General features: G+C 42.1%; 1 protein-coding gene across 2 annotated transcripts in view; it reads right to left on the minus strand.

The window, feature by feature from the left end:
• ALCAM (activated leukocyte cell adhesion molecule) overlaps positions 1 to 18,578 on the minus strand; it is a 95,551-nt gene extending 76,973 nt beyond the window's left edge. For both annotated transcript variants that reach the window (XM_075264972.1, XM_075264971.1), the window contains exon 1: positions 18,252 to 18,578. In XM_075264972.1, the coding sequence (XP_075121073.1) occupies positions 18,252 to 18,309 (58 nt within the window). In that variant the 5' untranslated portion in view covers positions 18,310 to 18,578. The remainder of the gene's footprint in view (positions 1 to 18,251) is intronic.
• Positions 18,579 to 19,366: the final 788 nt, after the last annotated feature.

A 19,366-nucleotide genomic window follows, 5' to 3' on the forward strand; every position in this document is an offset into this window, starting at 1 on the left:
CAAATTCAGCGCACTGTCGGGTTTCCAGCAGTATATAGAACTGCCTATGCCCCAGACCATGAAAGGTTGAGGTTTTTAGAATCAAAGCCAGGAGTGAATTCAGCAGAAAGAAGAAAAATAAGTCGTTCTTTTATATTTCCCCATTCCTTTTAAATCCACTCTTGGCTTTGGCTCAAAAAAAACACAGCAAACTCTGAACTGAAAGGAGCAGTAAAATCTCAACGGAGCCAATTTATCATGCCTTGGGTTTTCACACAAAAATTGTGACATATCTATAGTAGAAATGCTTGTGATCTCACAGCTAAACTTAAAGAGGTCCTTTCATGTCCTCAGGCGCATGCGGTTTTATAATCCGCTAGAAAGCAGACACTGCGCTGAATTCAGCAAACTGTTGGCTATCCCGTTATGTGCCCCGGTGGAAGAGCTATTGGTGCATTTACCTAGAGCTCTTCACTGTCAGAAGGGCTTTCTTGCCAGTCTAGCTAGGAACGCCCCTCTTGACAGTACTGTGTGTAGCGCTATAATGTGAGGGGGCATTCCTTATCCCCCAGCAATGACGCTAAGCGGTGAGTAACGTCCCCCAAGTTCTAGTCTATGGACAAGTACTGTCAGGAGGGGATGGGTGCTCCTCACTACTCAGCGTCATGGGTGGCCGGTAAAGGACGCCCCCTCACAGTATAGTGCTACATAATAAACCACAGCAAAGAGTTTCTCTGTAAGTGACTTTGTGATTCTTACTCTCAACAGGCCTTACAGTAAGGAGCATAACCAGATACACACACACACACATATATATATATATATATATATATATATATATATATATATATATATACACACATACACACACACACACACATACATATATATAGTCTGATATATAATTGGAAGTATATCCAATATGTAAAGAAAACCTAAATTCAAATAGAAACATTCATGGAAAAGGATTTCATCCCTCACGTGGGAGATCCTGGCGTGCAGATCTGTATTTTCCTGATGTTGCCTGTAAAATCGACAATTTCAGCATTGTAAGGTTTGTCTGATTGGCTTTATTGCCCCCTAAATGTTGGTTAGCCATGCATAGGTGAAGTTCTAACAGTACCTTTTAGGTTCATTGGAGTGTGTTATTACCAGCAAATCCCTAGTCAAACACTGAAAGTAACTTCTTCCCAACATGAACATAGGACATAAAGTGCCAAACTGCTTAAATAACTGGAGAATTGTTATCGGAACGAACACCTTTAAATTAGGTCACTGAACACAACACTTATGCGTAATTCCATCATTAACGCTTATTAAATTATGTCAAGTATAAATTCTTAAATGACTTATTTAATTAATGTTGTCAAGTACATCTGAAAACATGTTAACTATAAAATTGAGTTAGGAATATTACCATGGAATGTAGTAAACTGAATCTTACAACTACTGAAAGCAATTGCAACATTTGTGTATAGATATATAATGTAGTTGTACACCTGTTACAGACATAGGATTAAGCATGCCTTCAGAACCACATGTGCATTAAGATGTAGATTACAAAGGCTGGAAGTCAGTGGCTATTCTATACCCCTGTATAGCCATAGAGTGGTGTACATCGGCCGTAAGCAAAGTCTTCCAAACGTACAGCATTTCATGAATCCAAACACTTTTCATTTTCCAAATGTTGGAGTAGAATTAGCTTATGATTCCCAAACTAGGGATTTCACTTTTTTTGCCTGTGAGCTTCTTACGTACCAGCTGAATGGATAAGAAAATACACGTCGCATGTGTGAAATCTTATTTGGGAATTTTAATTTTAGAGTATCAGGACCTACATTTCAATTAGGTTCCATTCAATGGGAACAGGGTTAGATTGTATGCATTAAATAAATTGTCCTTATGTGCAGAATACCCTGACTCAGGGTATGTCAATAGTAAAAAATAATGTTTTAACCTCTGTTTTAAAGCTCTATGCTCTTCAAATTACCGTACCTTATCACCATATGAAGGCAAATGGAGATAACAGACCGCCCTCCCCACCAGCCTAAATGAGTGGGAATGGAGAGAAGCTCGGACATGATTTTTCGATACTGGAAACAACTGATCACTTAGGATTAGAGCAGGGTTATCTAGCCTTTTATACAGTCCTATGAAAAAGTTTGGGCACCCCTATTAATCTTAATCATTTTTAGTTCTAAATATTTTGGTGTTTATAACAGCCATTTCAGTTTGCTATATCTAATAACTGATGGACACAGTAATATTTCAGGATTGAAATGAGGTTTATTGTACTAACAGAAAATGTGCAATATGCATTAAACCAAAATTTGACCGGTGCAAAAGTATGGGCACCTCAACAGAAAAGTGACATTAATATTTAGTAGATCCTCCTTTTGCAAAGATAACAGCCTCTAGTCGCTTCCTGTAGCTTTTAATCAGTTCCTGGATCCTGGATAAAGGTATTTTGGACAAACAATTCAAGTTCAGTTAAGTTAGATGGTCGCCGAGCATGGACAGCCCGCTTCAAATCATCCCACAGATGTTCAATGATATTCAGGTCTGGGGACTGGGGTGGCCATTCCAGAACATTGTAATTGTTCCTCTGCATGAATGCCTGAGGATTTGGAGCGGTGTTTTGGATCATTGTCTTGCTGAAATATCCATCCCCGGCGTAACTTCAACTTCGTCACTGATTCTTGAACATTATTCTCAAGAATCTGCTGATACTGAGTGGAATCCATGCGACTCAACTTTAACAAGATTCCCGATGCCGGCATTGGCCACACAGCCCCAAAGCATGATGGAACCTCCACCAAATTTTACAGTGGGTAGCAAGTGTTTTTCTTGGAATGCTGTTTCTTTTTGGACGCTATGCATAACGCCTTTTTTTTTTTTTATAACCAAACAACTCAATTTTTGTTTCCAAAATGAAGCTGCCTTGTCCAAATGTGCTTTTTCATACCTCAGGCAACTCTATTTGTGGCGTACATGCAGAAACGGCTTCTTTCTCATCACTCTCCCATACAGCTTCTATTTGTGCAAAGTGCGCTGTATAGTTGACCGATGCACAGTGACACCATCTGCAGCAAGATGATGCTGCAGCTCTTTGGAGGTGGTCTGTGGATTGTCCTTGACTGTTCTCACCATTCTTCTTCTCTGCCTTTCTGATATTTTTCATGGCCTGCCACTTCTGGGCTTAACAAGAACTGTCCCTGTGGTCTTCCATTTCCTTACTATGTTCCTCACAGTGGAAACTGACAGGTTAAATCTCTTGAGACAACTTTTTGTATCCTTCCCCTGAACAACTATGTTGAACAATCTTTGTTTTCAGATCATTTGAGAGTTGTTTTGAGTAGCCCATGATGCCACTCTTCAGAGGAGATTCAAATAGGAGATCAACTTGCAATTGGCCACCTTAAATACCTTTTCTTATGATTGGATACATCTGGCTATGAAGTTCAAAGCTCACTGAGGTTACAAAACCAATTTTGTGCTTCAGTAAGTCAGTAAAAAGTAGTTAGGGGAATTCAAATCAATAAAATGATAAGAGTGCCCATACTTTTGCACCGGTCAAATTTTGGTTTAATGCATATTGCACATTTTCTGTTAGTACAATAAACCTCATTTCAATCCTGAAATATTACTGTGTCCATCAGTTATTAGATATATCAAACTGAAATGGCTGTTGCAAACACCAAAATATTTAGAACAAAAAATGATTAAGATTAATAGGGGTGCCCAAACTTTTTCATAGGACTGTATATAAGAAGTCATAAAGATAGTTGAGGCCCACCTGTAAAGATGGCCATACACATTAAACAGCTGTTTGGCATACTGATTCATGTGCATGCCAAGGTAAGGTACTAAATGAAAAGATCTGCCGCCAGGCATGATTGGTTTCCAATGAGAGCAAAGAACATTTCAATAAATTGAAGTTTAATAATAAATAAATTATTGATGGCCTATCCTAAAGATGGGTCATCAGTATCAGCATGGGGAGGGATGACTTCCTGTACCCCTCAGCATTTTTTTTTCCAGCAGATTATACACAGAGAATGTAGCAGGAAGCAGACAGCTCCATTTTCTGCATAATGGTTGAACTAAGCTACTGCAGCTTAGCCTCAAGTAAATAGGAGCTGATCTGCAGTAATCTGGTTTGGTACACAGAGAACAAAGCTCTCCCCAGAACAGCTTATCGATGGGATGGGATGGAACACACACACACACACACACACACACACGTCTGATATGTATGGGAATATAGGGCAGGCTGTAAGTTTTAAAATCACTGCATCTTTCTTTATATTAAATTGTGTTTGATATTACAGCAATGTAGTTAAGTGAAAACCGAAAGACACCTGGATGTCTTGATCTAAAAATAACATCTTTGAGTGTAAAATTTCTTCTTTCAGGTTTCTCATGGAGACAAATTTAATACAAAATACACACATAATACAACTAATATAAATCTATATGCATATTTATACACATAAACACTATTAGGCCTACAATAAATGCTTTTAGGATGGGGCACAATGTAGCGAAAACACAGTATTTTGGCTGCGGCACTGCATTTTACGTTAAACGCTGTACTTTTCAGTATAAGTGTAACAAGAATGCTGCGAAAAAAATGTGATGCATTTCCAACAGTTTTTTCCAAAGGGTTTTTTTTTTTTTTTTTTTTGAAGCGTCTCAATAATGTGGGGCCTTAGCCTAACTACAGTCGACTCTCGATATAACGTATTGCTGGGACCGGGAAAAAAAATACGTTATAAGGCGAATACGTTATACGTATATAACGTATTTCACTGTGCCGGACCCTGACTACGTTATTCACGATAGCACCTTTTTCGGCCCTATAAAATACTGTACGTACATGCGCGTGTCATGCACATAACGCCGAATGTAAGAATGTCAGAACGCAGAAGCCAAATTAAAACTATTTACATTTATTTATACAGTACTGTATGTCTGTGTGTGTGTGTCCGTATCATTCACTTTTTAGGACAGAAGAATTCCTCAATACGGGTTTGTTTTTGCACAGCTTTGGTGCGCAACCCATACAGCACACTCTCGACGTTTGCTACCTGATTAATGATATGTTCACCGACATCAAAAGCGCTAATGAAAGTCTTCACCTTCTGAAATGAATCGAGAACATCAGAATATTTTGGCACGATTGTTTCGGAAACGGAATTGCTGCTTTCAGAATCAGAATTTGGTTCCTCAAGAATACACTCCTCCTCCTGCTCGTTTTCGTATATTTCCTCAACAGAAAGCACTTCTGATGTAATCACCTCATCGTCCATGGTTGCGTACGTTTCGAAATCTAAACCAGACCCTGCGATGAGTTCCCAGCTTGGTGTATCAATAACTTCTTCGGCGTCACCTGGGATTTCTGCTTGCTCCATTTCTTCTTCCTCATTTTGATACAAAATCACTGCTGCTCCAGCTGCTTCTAGCTCCGAAGGTTGAGTGTGGTTTCCAGCACTTTCAAACCCTGCTTTCTGGAAACAATTCTTGATGCAAGCGGGGGTCACTTTGTTCCACGAAGCTACCAGGAAGTGCATGGCCTGGAGCAGGTCCGGTTTTAACTGATCCAATTGGTTGCGCTCCATCAGCGCAAGTGCCCGCTGCACGAGCAAACGCCTGTAATTGTACTTGAGGGACTTAATTACACCCAAATCGAGTGGCTGCAATTTACTTGTGCAATTAGGCGGGAAAAAATAGAGGTCTACGTTGCGTAAACCCTCCACTTCTTGTGGGTGTGCGGGGCAACAATCCAGGAAGAGGGCCACTTTCCTGTTGCGTGTACCCATCTTTGCGTCGAAGGCTCTCAAAAATTGCATGAAAAAAATCGCCCGTCATCCAAGCTTTGGTGTTGTTTTTGTACTCACACGGCAGTGTGCGTACGTTCTTGAAACAACGTGGCTTCTTGTACTTGCCTGCAAGGCAAATTTACAGTAATTCAACATTTAAATTAAATTTAGTGAAACTCGTTTATACAGTACTGTAATTTTAGTTTACTTGCCTATCACCAGTATAGGAATCTTCTCCGAGCCGTCCGCATTGGTGGTAACGAGTACGGTGATCCTCTCCTTGCTCATTTTGCCCCCGTGGCATTTCTCCCCCTTTACAGCGATAGTGCAATTCGGCATCAAATTAAAAAATACGCCAGTCTCATCAGTGTTGAAGACATCTTTTAGGTCGTATTTCTCTAAAATCTTCGGCAGTTGCTCCGTTGTCCAAGTTTCAACAGTAGCCACATCTACAGCCCCACTTTCTCCAGCAGCAACACAATACGAAAGACTGTTTCGTTCCTTAAATCTCGTGAACCAGCCACTGGAAGCAACAAAGTCTTTCACATTCATTTTTGCTGCTAAAGTGTTTGCCTTTTCCCTGACAACCGAACCATCAATATTAATTCCGGCAGCTCGTGCTTGGTTAATCCACTTCATCAAAATGTTTTCCAATTCCTCATGCTTTGCTTTGCGGAATTTGGAACGTTTTCCTGACATCTTCCCGAGTTTCTCGCTCTGCTCTAGGATATGCTTTTTGTTTCTCACAATGGTATTGACCGTCGTCAGAGGCATATTGTAGCGATTTGCGAGATCTGTCTGTCTGAGGCTAGAGTTGCCTTCCAACTCCCGTATGATTTCAACCTGATCGATGAGAATAGAAACGTACAGTAATGAAATCGCGATGCAATCAACACAAAACCATCTTTACCAGTGTGCAACTCCATGTCACGCTTACCTTCTGCTGCACAGTAAGCTTAGTCCTCTTTTTGGGAGGCATTCTGGCGCCAATAAACAACCAAAACCGGAACTTCACACGACACGAGACACGTACGACTTCCTTCCGGTGAACTAATCTACCCAGAGGGCACTGTGGTGAGAGACTCGTCAGAGGCTCGCACGTATAACGTACTACGTTATACGCGGCAGAAAATGCATGCGATTGGCTAGGTGGGACCCTCCTGTACACAACGTTCTACGTTATATGTGGCTTGCAATTGGCTGCGGGGGTCCAAAAAAGAGTACGTTATATGCAAACCATATTACGTTATAACGGGATAAAAATACATGTAGGTTAGTCGGGACCTGAGAAAATATACGTTATAGCCTATATACGTTATATACCGATACGTTAAATCGAGAGTCGACTGTATACATTTATATACATTTATATGCTTCATATGTTGCACCGAAATAGAAACAAAGTCTAATTCCATTCGAATCTCACATACATCTTTCCATACATACTGATGGAGCCTGTATGGCAGCATACTAAGAAGCCATACAGCTATTCCATACTGACTCCATGTCCTGGGTATATGCCCTGAATGTATCAAAATGTCACTTTCTTAGTCATTGTTTTAGGCCATACACACACACACACACACACACACACACACACACACACACACACACATACATACATACACACTCACCGGCCACTTTATTAGGTACACCATGCTAGTAACGGGTTGGACCCCCTTTTGCCTTCAGAACTGCCTCAATTCTTCGTCGCATAGATTCCACAAGGTGCTGGAAGCATTCCTCAGAGATTTTGGTCCATATTGACATGATGGCATCACACAGTTGCCGCAGATTTGTCGGCTGCACATCCATGATGCGAATCTCCCGTTCCACCACATCCCAAAGATGCTCTATTGGATTGAGATCTGGTGACTGTGGAGGCCATTGGAGTACAGTGAACTCATTGTCATGTTCAAGAAACCAGTCTGAGATGATTCCAGCTTTATGACATGGCGCATTATCCTGCTGAAAGTAGCCATCAGATGTTGGGTACATTGTGGTCATAAAGGGATGGACATGGTCAGCAACAATACTCAGGTAGGCTTTGGCGTTGCAACGATGCTCAATTGGTACCAAGGGTCCCAAAGAGTGCCAAGAAAATATTCCCCACACCATGACACCACCACCACCAGCCTGAACCGTTGATACAAGGCAGGATGGATCCATGCTTTCATGTTGTTGACGCCAAATTCTGACCCTACCATCCGAATGTCGCAGCAGAAATCGAGACTCATCAGACCAGGCAACGTTTTTCCAATCTTCAATTGTCCAATTTCGATGAGCTTGTGCAAATTGTAGCCTCAGTTTCCTGTTCTTAGCTGAAAAGGAGTGGCACCCGGTGTGGTCTTCTGCTGCTGTAGCCCATCTGCCTCAAAGTTCGACGTACTGTGCGTTCAGAGATGCTCTTCTGGCTACCTTGGTTGTAACGGGTGGCTATTTGAGTCACTGTTGCCTTTCTATCAGCTCGAACCAGTCTGGCCATTCTCCTCTGACCTCTGGCATCAACAACGCATTTCCGCCCACAGAACTGCCGCTCACTGGATGTTTTTTCTTTTTCGGACCATTCTCTGTAAAACCTAGAGATGGTTGTGCGTGAAAATCCCAGTAGATCAGCAGTTTCTGAAATACTCAGACCAGCCCTTCTGGCACCAACAACCATGCCACATTCAAAGGCACTCAAATCACCTTTCTTCCCCATACTGATGCTCGGTTTGAACTGCAGGAGATTGTCTTGACCATGTCTACATGCCTAAATGCACTGAGTTGCCGCCATGTGATTGGCTGATTAGAAATTAAGTGTTAACGAGCAGTTGGACAGGTATACCTAATAAAGTGGCCGGTGAGTGTATATATTATTGTTGCAGTTTTTTGAGGCAAAGTCAGGTATGGATCGAGGAGAAGGGAAAAAGTTTTTTTTTTTTTTTTTTTATTAGAGTACCCATTCCCTTTGTAGCCATTCTTGACTTTGGCTCAAAAAACTGCAACAAAATCTTCAACAAAAAAAGCTGTGTTTCTGCAATGTGGGGCCTTAGCCTTAAAGAGGACCTTTCATCAGATTGGGCACAGGCAGTTCTATATACTGTTGGAAGGCTGACAGTGCTCTGAATTCAGCGCACTGTCGGCTTTCCAGATCTGTGCCCGGTGTAAAGCGCTTTTTGGTCCCGGTACCGTAGCGCTCTACAGTCAGAAGGGCGTTTCTGACACTTAGCCAGGGACGCCCTTCTGCCCAGCATCTCCTATCGCACTGTACAGTGTGAGCGGGGAGGAACGCCCCCTCCCTCTGCTCACACAGCTCGTCCATAGACGAGTATTATCAGGAGGGGAGGGTGCGTTCCTCCCCAGTCTTAGAGCACAGCGCGATAGACGCTGCTGGGCAGAAGGGCGTCCCTGGCTAAGTGTCAGAAACGCCCTTCTGACTGTAAAGCGCTACGGTACCGGGACAGATAGTGCTTTACCCGGGGCACAGATCGGGAAAGCCGACAGTGCGCTGAATTCAGCGCACTGTCAGCTTTCCAGCAGTATATGGAACTGCCTGTGCCCAATCTGATGAAAGGTCCTCTTTAAAGGGTATTTTAGAGTTCTGAAAAAAAAAAAAAAAAGGCGTAGGCCATGGGGGAAAAACACCAAAATATTTAAAAGACTCAATATTTGTCCAATAACTCTCTGCAGATCCCTGCTTTGACATGCCCATGTATCCACGTGAACAATGTAGCCAAACACTGATCTCAGCGCATGTCCGGTAGTTTGTGTAGTTGTCTGGAGAACTGAGCTTTTAACTGAGATTTGAACTCAAACAGTGCAGCACAATATCAGGGGAGGAGGAGGACAGACGAAGCACAAGCAGTGGAGAGGTAGTATTAAATTTATGACGTGGGTGCTCGGAGGCCCTGGGCATGCCATGGGGTTAATTGGCATAAAAAAATAAAGCAGGTTAAAAAGAAACAGCAGGGACAACATAAGTTGAGTAAAGGTAGTAGTAGAATAGCCTTTTTAAAGGCTATTCAGACGTGTTTAGCTCAAACCCACTGACACCAATGATAAACTCCCCTTAAATTCACACGAAACTATCACAAGTATGCCACCTGCTCTTTCATGTAAATTTAAATTCCTTTTTCATACAAAAAGTAGCATTGGATGCCATAAGGCACAGTACAGACTATTTCTTTGCCAATGTAGACGTAATCAGCCTTTTGTCATTCGTAGGTCCATAAATAGATTTATGAACTGAATATATAATACATAAGGTTAGGTCTTCATGGTGCAACTCACTTGCTAGATTTTTTTTATCTAGATGTCAGGGCTGTGGAGTCAGTAGGCCAGAACACCAACTCTGACTCCTGGCATAGTCAGACAAAGGCTAAGGCCCCACGTAGCCATACGCAGTGAAAAAAACACTACATTGCATTTTTTTTCAGCATTTTTCATTGAAGTTTTGCTACGTATTAAATCTATAGAGAAAACTATTGCAATTCTGCAGATACAAGCAAAGTTCTGCATTTTTCAAAATTGAACAAGCAGCTTTTCCCACAATCTGGGGATGAGATTAACCAAAATTGTATTCACTTTGCTGCATCCCCACAGCGGGTAAAAAAATGCTACAGTTAGATAGAAACAGTAAAAATCCTCTACCCCATCAAAAAGCTAGTGATTGAATTGCTATGAAAGCAAACATTTCTAATTATGTAACTATGTATCTAATTAATTATACAATATTAAAAACGATGTCACACAATTAAAAATAGTTAATTCTATTTTGAAGACGGAGGTGGTAACTTTTTTCTGACTCGCCAAATTTGGTCCCAACTTCCTCTCCACAGCCCTACTAGATGTCAGTCTGAACCCTGGTTACTGCACACAGAGATATTTTCACAGACACTGACATTTTAGTGAAGAAAATAAAACATATTGCAAAGACGTCTCAGCAGAAAACTGTCATTTCGTGAACTAGTATTATATATAGATTGATTAGCACGGTTATTTTCTTTGTCTTTGCTGTTCTAAGAATGCTACTGTCTTTAATAGTGGACATTCATGTTCTAAATCAGTAAAGAGATTGAGTATAACACGATACGCCAGAGTAGTCACAACAGCACATTATCTTCAGTGTTAACTGCAGGCACGAAACCTGATATTCCTTTGTGCTCTGCTCAGAAGTTGTAACGGCTGGGTGGTCCTTTACATACACTTTCCAGTTCACGACACAGAAACAAAAAGAAAAATTATTGTTTGCTCTTTGTCTGAGGTAGATATGATCATTCAAGACAAAACCCAGGATGGTAACCTGATCTCCGTGCCTGCTGAGCCCTGCTTCTTATCCTGCCATCTTCTAAACCCCTAAACTACACATGTTTAGAACATTTCTCATTCAGGCCATAAACTGTGTGACAAAAACTAAGATGGTTGCAAGCAAACTCAGAATAGGAAGAAAGAGTTAAAGCTACAGTGTAACAGATTTATCCAGATGATACTGCATGGGGGGATTCATACAAACATCTGCAAAATACTCTTTCATGGTGCATCAAAACACTTTCAATCATTACAGCAGTTCTATGTAAAATAAGCTTACACAAAACGCAAAGAAAACATAACAAATGACAGGATGGTGCAGTCTTTACTGCAAAGGAAAGGAGCCTAAAGATACATTGCCAGTCCTAGAGTAGCTTGAACAATGCTCCTTGAAAAATACTCACGATGAGGCCATACGCCTGGTAAGCAAAACTGTACTAAAGTATCAGAATAGAAGCAATAGGGGGGCAATACAGTGGCTCAGTGGTTAGCACTGCAATGCTGGAGTCCTGGGTTTGAATCCCGCCAGGAGCAACATCTGCAAGGAGTTTGTATGTTCTCCCTGTGTTTGCGTGGGTTTCCTCCCATTCTACAAAGACATACTGATAGGAAAAGGGGGAAAAAAATAAATAAATAATAAGATGTACATTGTGAAAGCAGCAGCGATAGGGGAGTGATAGGGTAAATAGCAAGGACAGGTAAAAGTCTGTGTCCAAAGAATATCTGAATGAACTACATGAATAAATCGGTGTCTTATAAAGAGTCAAAGGAACTCAAAAAAAAAAAATCACTATTCAACATAATAACCAAGATTTATCAATACATTTTTGAGGGTTTTCTGGTGAAAGTGCTTTGTAAAATATGGTGTTTGGCCTGTTCCACATTTTACGACATTTGAAACACTTTTATCCATGCTAGGAGAGTAGATGAGAAGTCGCAATAGAAGTCTATGTAATAGATTGAGGCTCTATTCATAAAATTGTGCTATTTCTGACAGATCTAACAGGTGTACATGTCAGTTTTTAATGGCGGTTTGGCATTTCTGTTTTTGATGGCCAAGTGTCAACCATTTTGAATGAGTTTATAACTATCAGTCAGAAATGTTATGTATTGGTCTCTTTGGTCCTTCTTTTTTGACTCAACCCACTGATCCATTTTTTTTCAACGGGTGTAGCATGAACATCAATCCATTTAACATCCATTCCAAAGAGATCCATTAATTTCTATTGGGTCTGTGTGTCCATAGAAAGAACAACAGCAATGTGTTCGCAAAACAGCTTTGTGACAGCTATTGGAAAAAATGTTGTTTTTCACTGTAGTGTGACTAAGGCCTTAGAATGATGTGGAGACTCCAACCAACACATACATAAACCTAACCTAAGACAGAGAGAGTCATCAATTCCACCTCAAAATCAGTTCCGAATTCTGGTTGGAATCGGTCTTCCATTGTTTTTAATAAAAGGCAGTGACGGAGACTTCTTTTTTCAAGACAATAAGATATTCATTGACTGAAACCATAGATCTCTAAAAATGTTCCTAGATACTAGGGTTGGGCGATTATGGCCTACAACAAAATCATGGTTAATTGAAAATGTTAAGAACCCAGTAGAAAAATATTCCTTCAGCACAAGAGGGGTGTATTTTTTCGTGCACTCTTGGTCTAGCTGATTCTCTTCAAGATTTATGGTGAGCTGTGGACTGTGTTTTTTCTTGTGCAATTGAAAATTTTACCTTGATTAATAAACGGTTATTTTAGGACATGCCTGTTTTTACATGCTATACCCCCTATTTAACATATTTTTCGGACTATAAACTGCACCTAGGTTTTAGAGGAAGAAAATAGGGGGAAAAATATTTTTGAAGCAACAAAAATGGTAAAATATTTAATATATGGGAATTGTAGTTTTGCAACAGCCACATTGACAGGTGACCCGGCAGCTGTACAGAGATCCATAGAGTGTTTTTTTTTTTTTTTTTTTTTTTTGCGGGGCCAGATGTACTTTTTAGTTATACCATTTTGGGGAATATCTATTGCTTACATCACCTTTTATTTAACTCAGAGGCAAAACGGTGAAAAAACAACCAAAAAAACACGGGCATTTTTGACATTTTCCCCCTAGGTGGCTTGAACCTGCAATCATTTGATTGCAAGTCCCATAGACGGCAATACAAGTGTATTGCCGTCTATGGGAGATTCTCTACATTACTATTACGGCTGGTCATAGACCAACCGCAATAGTAATATAGCAGTGACAGGCCTGGGAGCCTTCAGTTGGGTCCCGGCTGTCACCAGAACAGGTCGGCTCCTACGAACTTGCCGTGCAGGAGCCGGCCTGCAACTTTAAAAGTATGGCGGCCCTGGGGTGTATGCTACACTTTGGGGGGTTAAGTTTTAATGCCTGCAATTAGAATGCATTCTAATTGCGGGCATTAGCTTTGGGCCTCCGCGTATAGCGGAGACCCGGTTGCTATGGCGACCGCTCTGCAGCAGAGCGGCCACCATTATTCTTACAGACCCGGCATCAAACCCTCCCGGCAATAGAACGGCGGATGCCGGGAAGGGTTTTAGACGCCGGCACAGGTACCGGGGCCTGCATCATTGCCACGCTCCTGTCGCTGCAGGAAGCCAGCAGCAGCAGGAACATGGCGATGCTCCACATTTGGAATATAAGATGCGCCCTCATTTTTCCCCAAATTTGGGAGAAAAAAAGTGCGTCTTATAGTCCGAAAAATACGGTATATGCCATGCTATACCAATGAATGTTAGTTTTGGTTATTCACATATCTGCAATCCTGGATGTATAGTGTACAGTTAGCGATATATCATTTAGCCAATGGCAGTGTGAGACAGTATGGCATGGAGGCAACATTATTGGGGAAAAAAAAAAACAAACAAACCATGGGACCAAGTTTACAGAAATTAATCGAGCTGACTTTTAATTTTGATTATTTTTCAGTTAATTGCCCAGCCCTTGGAAATACAAAGTAAAATCAGATGATTACCAAAGTTTGCATTGCATAATCATTCAGCTAGTTTTCAATAATGCTAAAATAGCCCTTTAAAGAAGGTTTGTTATCATAATCCAATCATTAAAGAATCATATGAGAAATGTATTCTACTGTGGACTTTTTTGCAGCAATTTACACCACATCTGTCTTGATCGTTATATAAGAAATGTGTGCTGACTCCGGCTAGATTCACACCTGCACCCTCTCTCCGCCTAGTAAATCCACTCCCCATTCCATTTTAAAAATGCAGAGAGAAAGGTCCTACAAGCAGCGCTTTTCTCTCTGCATTTTCTACCCCATTACAGTCTATGGGGTCTACAGGTTTCCGAAGGTAACTACAGGCCCCCTGAACGGAAACCCGAATGCAGGTGTGAACCTAGCATAATAATGATTAGGAGGTCCACCTATTGCACAGAGGAAGAGTATATAGCACTTGATTGGTCGGTCATGTGATTTCACAGACTACTGCTGCGCTATACTGAATTGGTCATTATTACATGCTTATTCAGACAAACCAACCTTTTAAACGTGTTCACTTTAAAGTGACAGCTACTGAAAATATCAAAAGTCACTACAAGGGAAACAATCTAATATACCTGAATGCCCAAAAGTTATCTATCCAGAGGAATACGATATAGAGAATTCTATATGCCCCATATGAATGAAGAGGCTGGTTAAGGCTGTGTTCACACTGAGTTTTTTGGTCAGGAAACTGAAACAAATTCTTCCTCCTAAAAACGCCTCATCATAGGACTGTATGGTGAAGCGTTTTTTGGAGGAGGAATCCAAGTCAGTTTCCTGACCAAAAAACTCTGTGTGAACGCAGCCCAAGTCTATGAGGACTCTTGTACTCAGCTATCTCCATCAGCCCCATAGAAATGAATGGACCTGCAATGCGCCTGTGCTACCTCGATTCATAATGAGACAAATGGAACCCCTGCCTTCATAATTGGTGCGAGTCCCAACTTGTTCCAGACCCTTTAAATAGAAGTTACCCATTAGCTCAATAAGAGACTACTATAAAGTAATGTTCCCCTTTCAATTCAATAAAAAAAAAAAAAAAAAAAAAAAAAAAAAAAAAAAAAAACAGGCCTATTCCATGCCTTCTGCTCCCACAGTAAAGTCGTACTATTCACCAAAACGCAAAACCGCTGTTATACCATAATTCTGTATGCAGGCCCAAAAGTAACCTGCTTACGAACCAATACTCAATAATCCTACTCTCTTCTGATATTTGTGACAAGATGTTCTGTAGAGACAACAGGAGCCATATCTGGGGGGGGGGGGGTTTACAATGCAAACAGCCCCCCATAAGACAAATAAAAGGAAGGCTCCAATTGAACAACATCATTTAGGATTTCTTATACACGATCAGCCATGACTTAATCGATAAATCAGAGCTTATAATTCCCTATATAACATAATTCAGCACAGCAGTTTTTTATTCTTATGAGATAACCCAAATGTTACGGTGTCACTACAGAATTATCTTAGATTAACAATGAAACGTCTTACATCTAGGACTTTCCAGCATCACACCCGTGGCCATATAAAATAAGGCATTTTTGTGAAGTGGCAGCAGAATGATGTCATTTGATGGTATCAGAGGAGAATAGAGCCTGTGTTGTTCTGAGGCCGGGCTTCCTTTACAGCACAGAGCTAAACTTCATGTATTACAAGAGTTCCATTTCTGTCTAGTATTATGCCATGACCACATGGTAGTTCTTTGCAGGGCACTATTGTTATCTTTATTAATGGAGACAAGCTAACAGAGAGCTGCGGCCAGTCCACCCCAGACATTACACTTAGCCAATTCTAATCTGTCTCCATTCTTATCACAGTGCGTCCACCTACTGATGTTTTACATACATATGTCACATTACTGCACTGTTGAATCTCAATCCTTACATTTCCTCTAACTTGTATTGGCATTTTTGTCACAGTTAATTGCTAGGGCATTGTGAAGAGAGTACATTTCCACTGCCAGAAGCAGACTGGTTCGTGTTGTTAAGGCTCCGACTAGTAAAGTATAAGAAAAAATACATTTCTTCACCAGCCACGGTCCACTGAACTACAATAAAGTAGATCCAGCTTTAAAATCTAAATAGCCCCCAGACACATCAGGCGAAATCTCTCCAGCTCTTTTATAGAAAACTGACAAGCTTTATACAGAAAATATGGACCATAAGGAACATATGAATAAGACATGACAGTTCAGATGTGAAGTAGTTTCCACATAGCTGCAGTATATAGTGCTCACAACAGACAGGGCTCATCTATTAGAGAATATGTATTGATACACTAACAGGTCTTATAGTTCACTTTTCGGTTCGATCACAGTCATCCTCTTGTAACATGGCTTTCATAAAGCGCAGGGGACACGCCCTTGTGAGGCCTATTATCCTTTTTCGTTACGCGGTTCTGAACATCTTCGCTTTAATTTTTACCTATTTAAACATGCATATGTGTGACTAAAAAAAGCAGAATTTTTTGCCATTGAGTATAAAATTGTTAGTATAAGACTGTTAGAACAAGCAGCGAGTGAACAGAACACCAAAGAAGCAGATCATCCTCATACAATATGATGAAATTGTGTCAGGACCAAAAACCTGATTTACAAACTGCAGAAATGAGGTTTTATCGTTGAGACTTCCCAAGTACATCATTGCAACATACCACTCATCTCCACTAGTTGGCAGTATTGTTACAGCCTAGGCGACACGTCTGTGCAAAGCAGCTGCAATGATTTTGCAGGACTATGTAATCTTGTCAAGAAATTACTTCAAATATTATTTAGCCAAAAATAAATAAATATGTATAAGTGACGCGTGTACATGAAATATCCAGAAAAAAAACATTAGAATACAGCCCAAGCATCCTCTGTGGTCATTATTACAGCTATACAATGTAGCTGAAGTATGTAGAGAATGAATAAAAGCCAAGTGTCATTTCTTAAAGGAGAGGGAAGCGGAGCACTAGACCGACTCCACACATTACAGCCTCCAAATGGCTTCACAATACTAGAGAGATGGATGCTGCTGTTAAATTCTGAAATAAAATTGTTTTATGGCCCACTAGCGCAGACAGTAGGAGATGTGAGAGCACTGGAAGATCAAGTAGCAGATATATGGCCACAAATCTCTACCTGTCCTCCCAAGGAGGAGAGGGATTCTTGGATATTAGACTCTTCTAGCAGCCAAAAAGTGGCACTCCCCTAAAGACACCCACAATGACCCAGTCCCAGGTGGCGCAGAGGTATGCTATCTCCATATTATCTCCACCGCTCTGCATTCTTCACACACCAAGTTGTTCAAGCATTCATTTACACCAAGTAGCCAAACCAGAAGAGCAGCTTTGCCCAGACTGTTGTCTTTTTCCGTTGCTCTTTTGTCTTAAGAAACCAAGGAGTTTCAGGACTCCAAGGAAAAGAAGAGTAAACAAGTCGAGCACAAGGGAAAGCAAATGTTAGTTTTTCAAGGCAGGGGAGCTGCACCTGACTCTGTGCAGCACTCTGGGATGGATTACATGGAGAGACACAACATGCTGGGTATTAAGATCTGCTCAGATTTGGTCACATCTCTTCACTACAAGCACAGAAAGCAATGACAAGAGCACACAAATCAAATGAAGATCCTGCTGAGTGTGAATAGGGATTGCCCCAGTGGCTGGCAGTCAGGATCTGAGAGTTTACAGGCAATGGATGAGATCAATCACTTCCCATACAATAAAAAGACTGTATCCCACTAGTAAAGGCAATGTATATAGCAGAATTACAATGAAACAATACATCTGAGGACTTGGATGTGACAAGGCAGATTGAAGTACAGCAGCTTCTACAATAATGTGATGGAGGTGGGGGTGGGGCAATATTTGGGTGGCAAAGGTGGAAAGTTTAATGTGCTAGAGAACAAAGGCTTTATGTCTGAGGCATCCTGGACATGGGCACTAAGCACTTCACACGTAGGAGTTCTCTATACGACTTGGAGAGCCCATTACAGCCAACAGGTCATGTAAGCGCGGGCACACAGAATGAGGGTCCATATACCATGATGTAGCCCCAACATATACAGCTATGACGTCATGGCACGACACAGTAACCAGAGAAAGTTTAGGAAGTTTAGTAGCTGACAGGGCACATCCATGTAGTATTACCTGTCCGGAGGGTGGCGGCACACAGCACGCACACGGTCAGCAGGGTACTCGCTGCCATGACCCAATATCCCACAACAACAGGCTGATGAATAGGAGTTGCCCGGACCGGCCGGGGGGGCACCTGTCGCACTAGTGTCCAAGGGGGGAGAAGCTCTTGCCGTCCTGGTAAATAGGAGGTCACTGTGTACGCCGCAGTCACCAAATCCCACACTCCTGCTGCCCTCCTCACCGGGCTGTATCAGTCAGGTACACGGTCCAGGGTATTCCCAGTAATGTAAGCCGGCTGGCTGCATAAGCTAGCTGGATATTCAGCTGCCGTGTGTGTATGGGAGACCCTTCCCCCTTTCCCTCTGCTGGCTTACCATTCATTGGATGGCTCGGGCAGGGGGCGTGGCCCCACAGGCATATTCAGTGCAGTGCTGGGCGGGGAAGTCCTGCAACTGCTTTCACTCTCTCCCTGCTTAACCCTCGTCCTGCTGCCTTCTAACCCCACGCTATGGAGCATTTACAGGAGCAGGATGGCGACCAAGCTCACTGTTACACACAGCACCGGGCTACACGTCCCCCCCAGCCCCGTCTCCGTACGGGATGTGAGCCGCAGGTGTGGGGCTGCGCGCTCCCGCGTACGCCAGGTGTCTGCTGTCGTCCTCCTTGCGGCGCTGCAGGACCTCGAGTGGAGAACAGCTGAGTGCGAACACTTGTACGTGCATAGAACACACTTTGAGCCCTCTCGTGCCCCCTGTTCTACTGTAACAATGGGACAGTCCCGGTAGTAACGCTGCACCTGCACAGCATCTTCCACACATTCAGGGGGGCGGCTGGTAATTGCTGTCATTCACTCGCTGCTCTCGTCTGATTATTGATGTATGTGAGCCGTATGCACATTGTACTGTGACTGTTCCGGGGGATGCCCGGCAGCTGTGCGGCTACAGGTGCTCCACAAGGCGAGCAGGCAGTGCGCCTCGTCTACACCCACGGAGGACAGTGCTGGGAGTCACATTCCCCGTGTCATCTGATGGAAATGTCCTGATAGCGCCGTCTCCGGAGGAGATAACATGTGCCGGCCTCTCAGTCATGTCTGTGTACTCCTAAACAAGGATGGGCACATTCCAGAG

Source organism: Leptodactylus fuscus, chromosome 2 (assembly GCF_031893055.1).
Source record: "Leptodactylus fuscus isolate aLepFus1 chromosome 2, aLepFus1.hap2, whole genome shotgun sequence".
NCBI lineage: Eukaryota > Metazoa > Chordata > Amphibia > Anura > Leptodactylidae > Leptodactylus > Leptodactylus fuscus.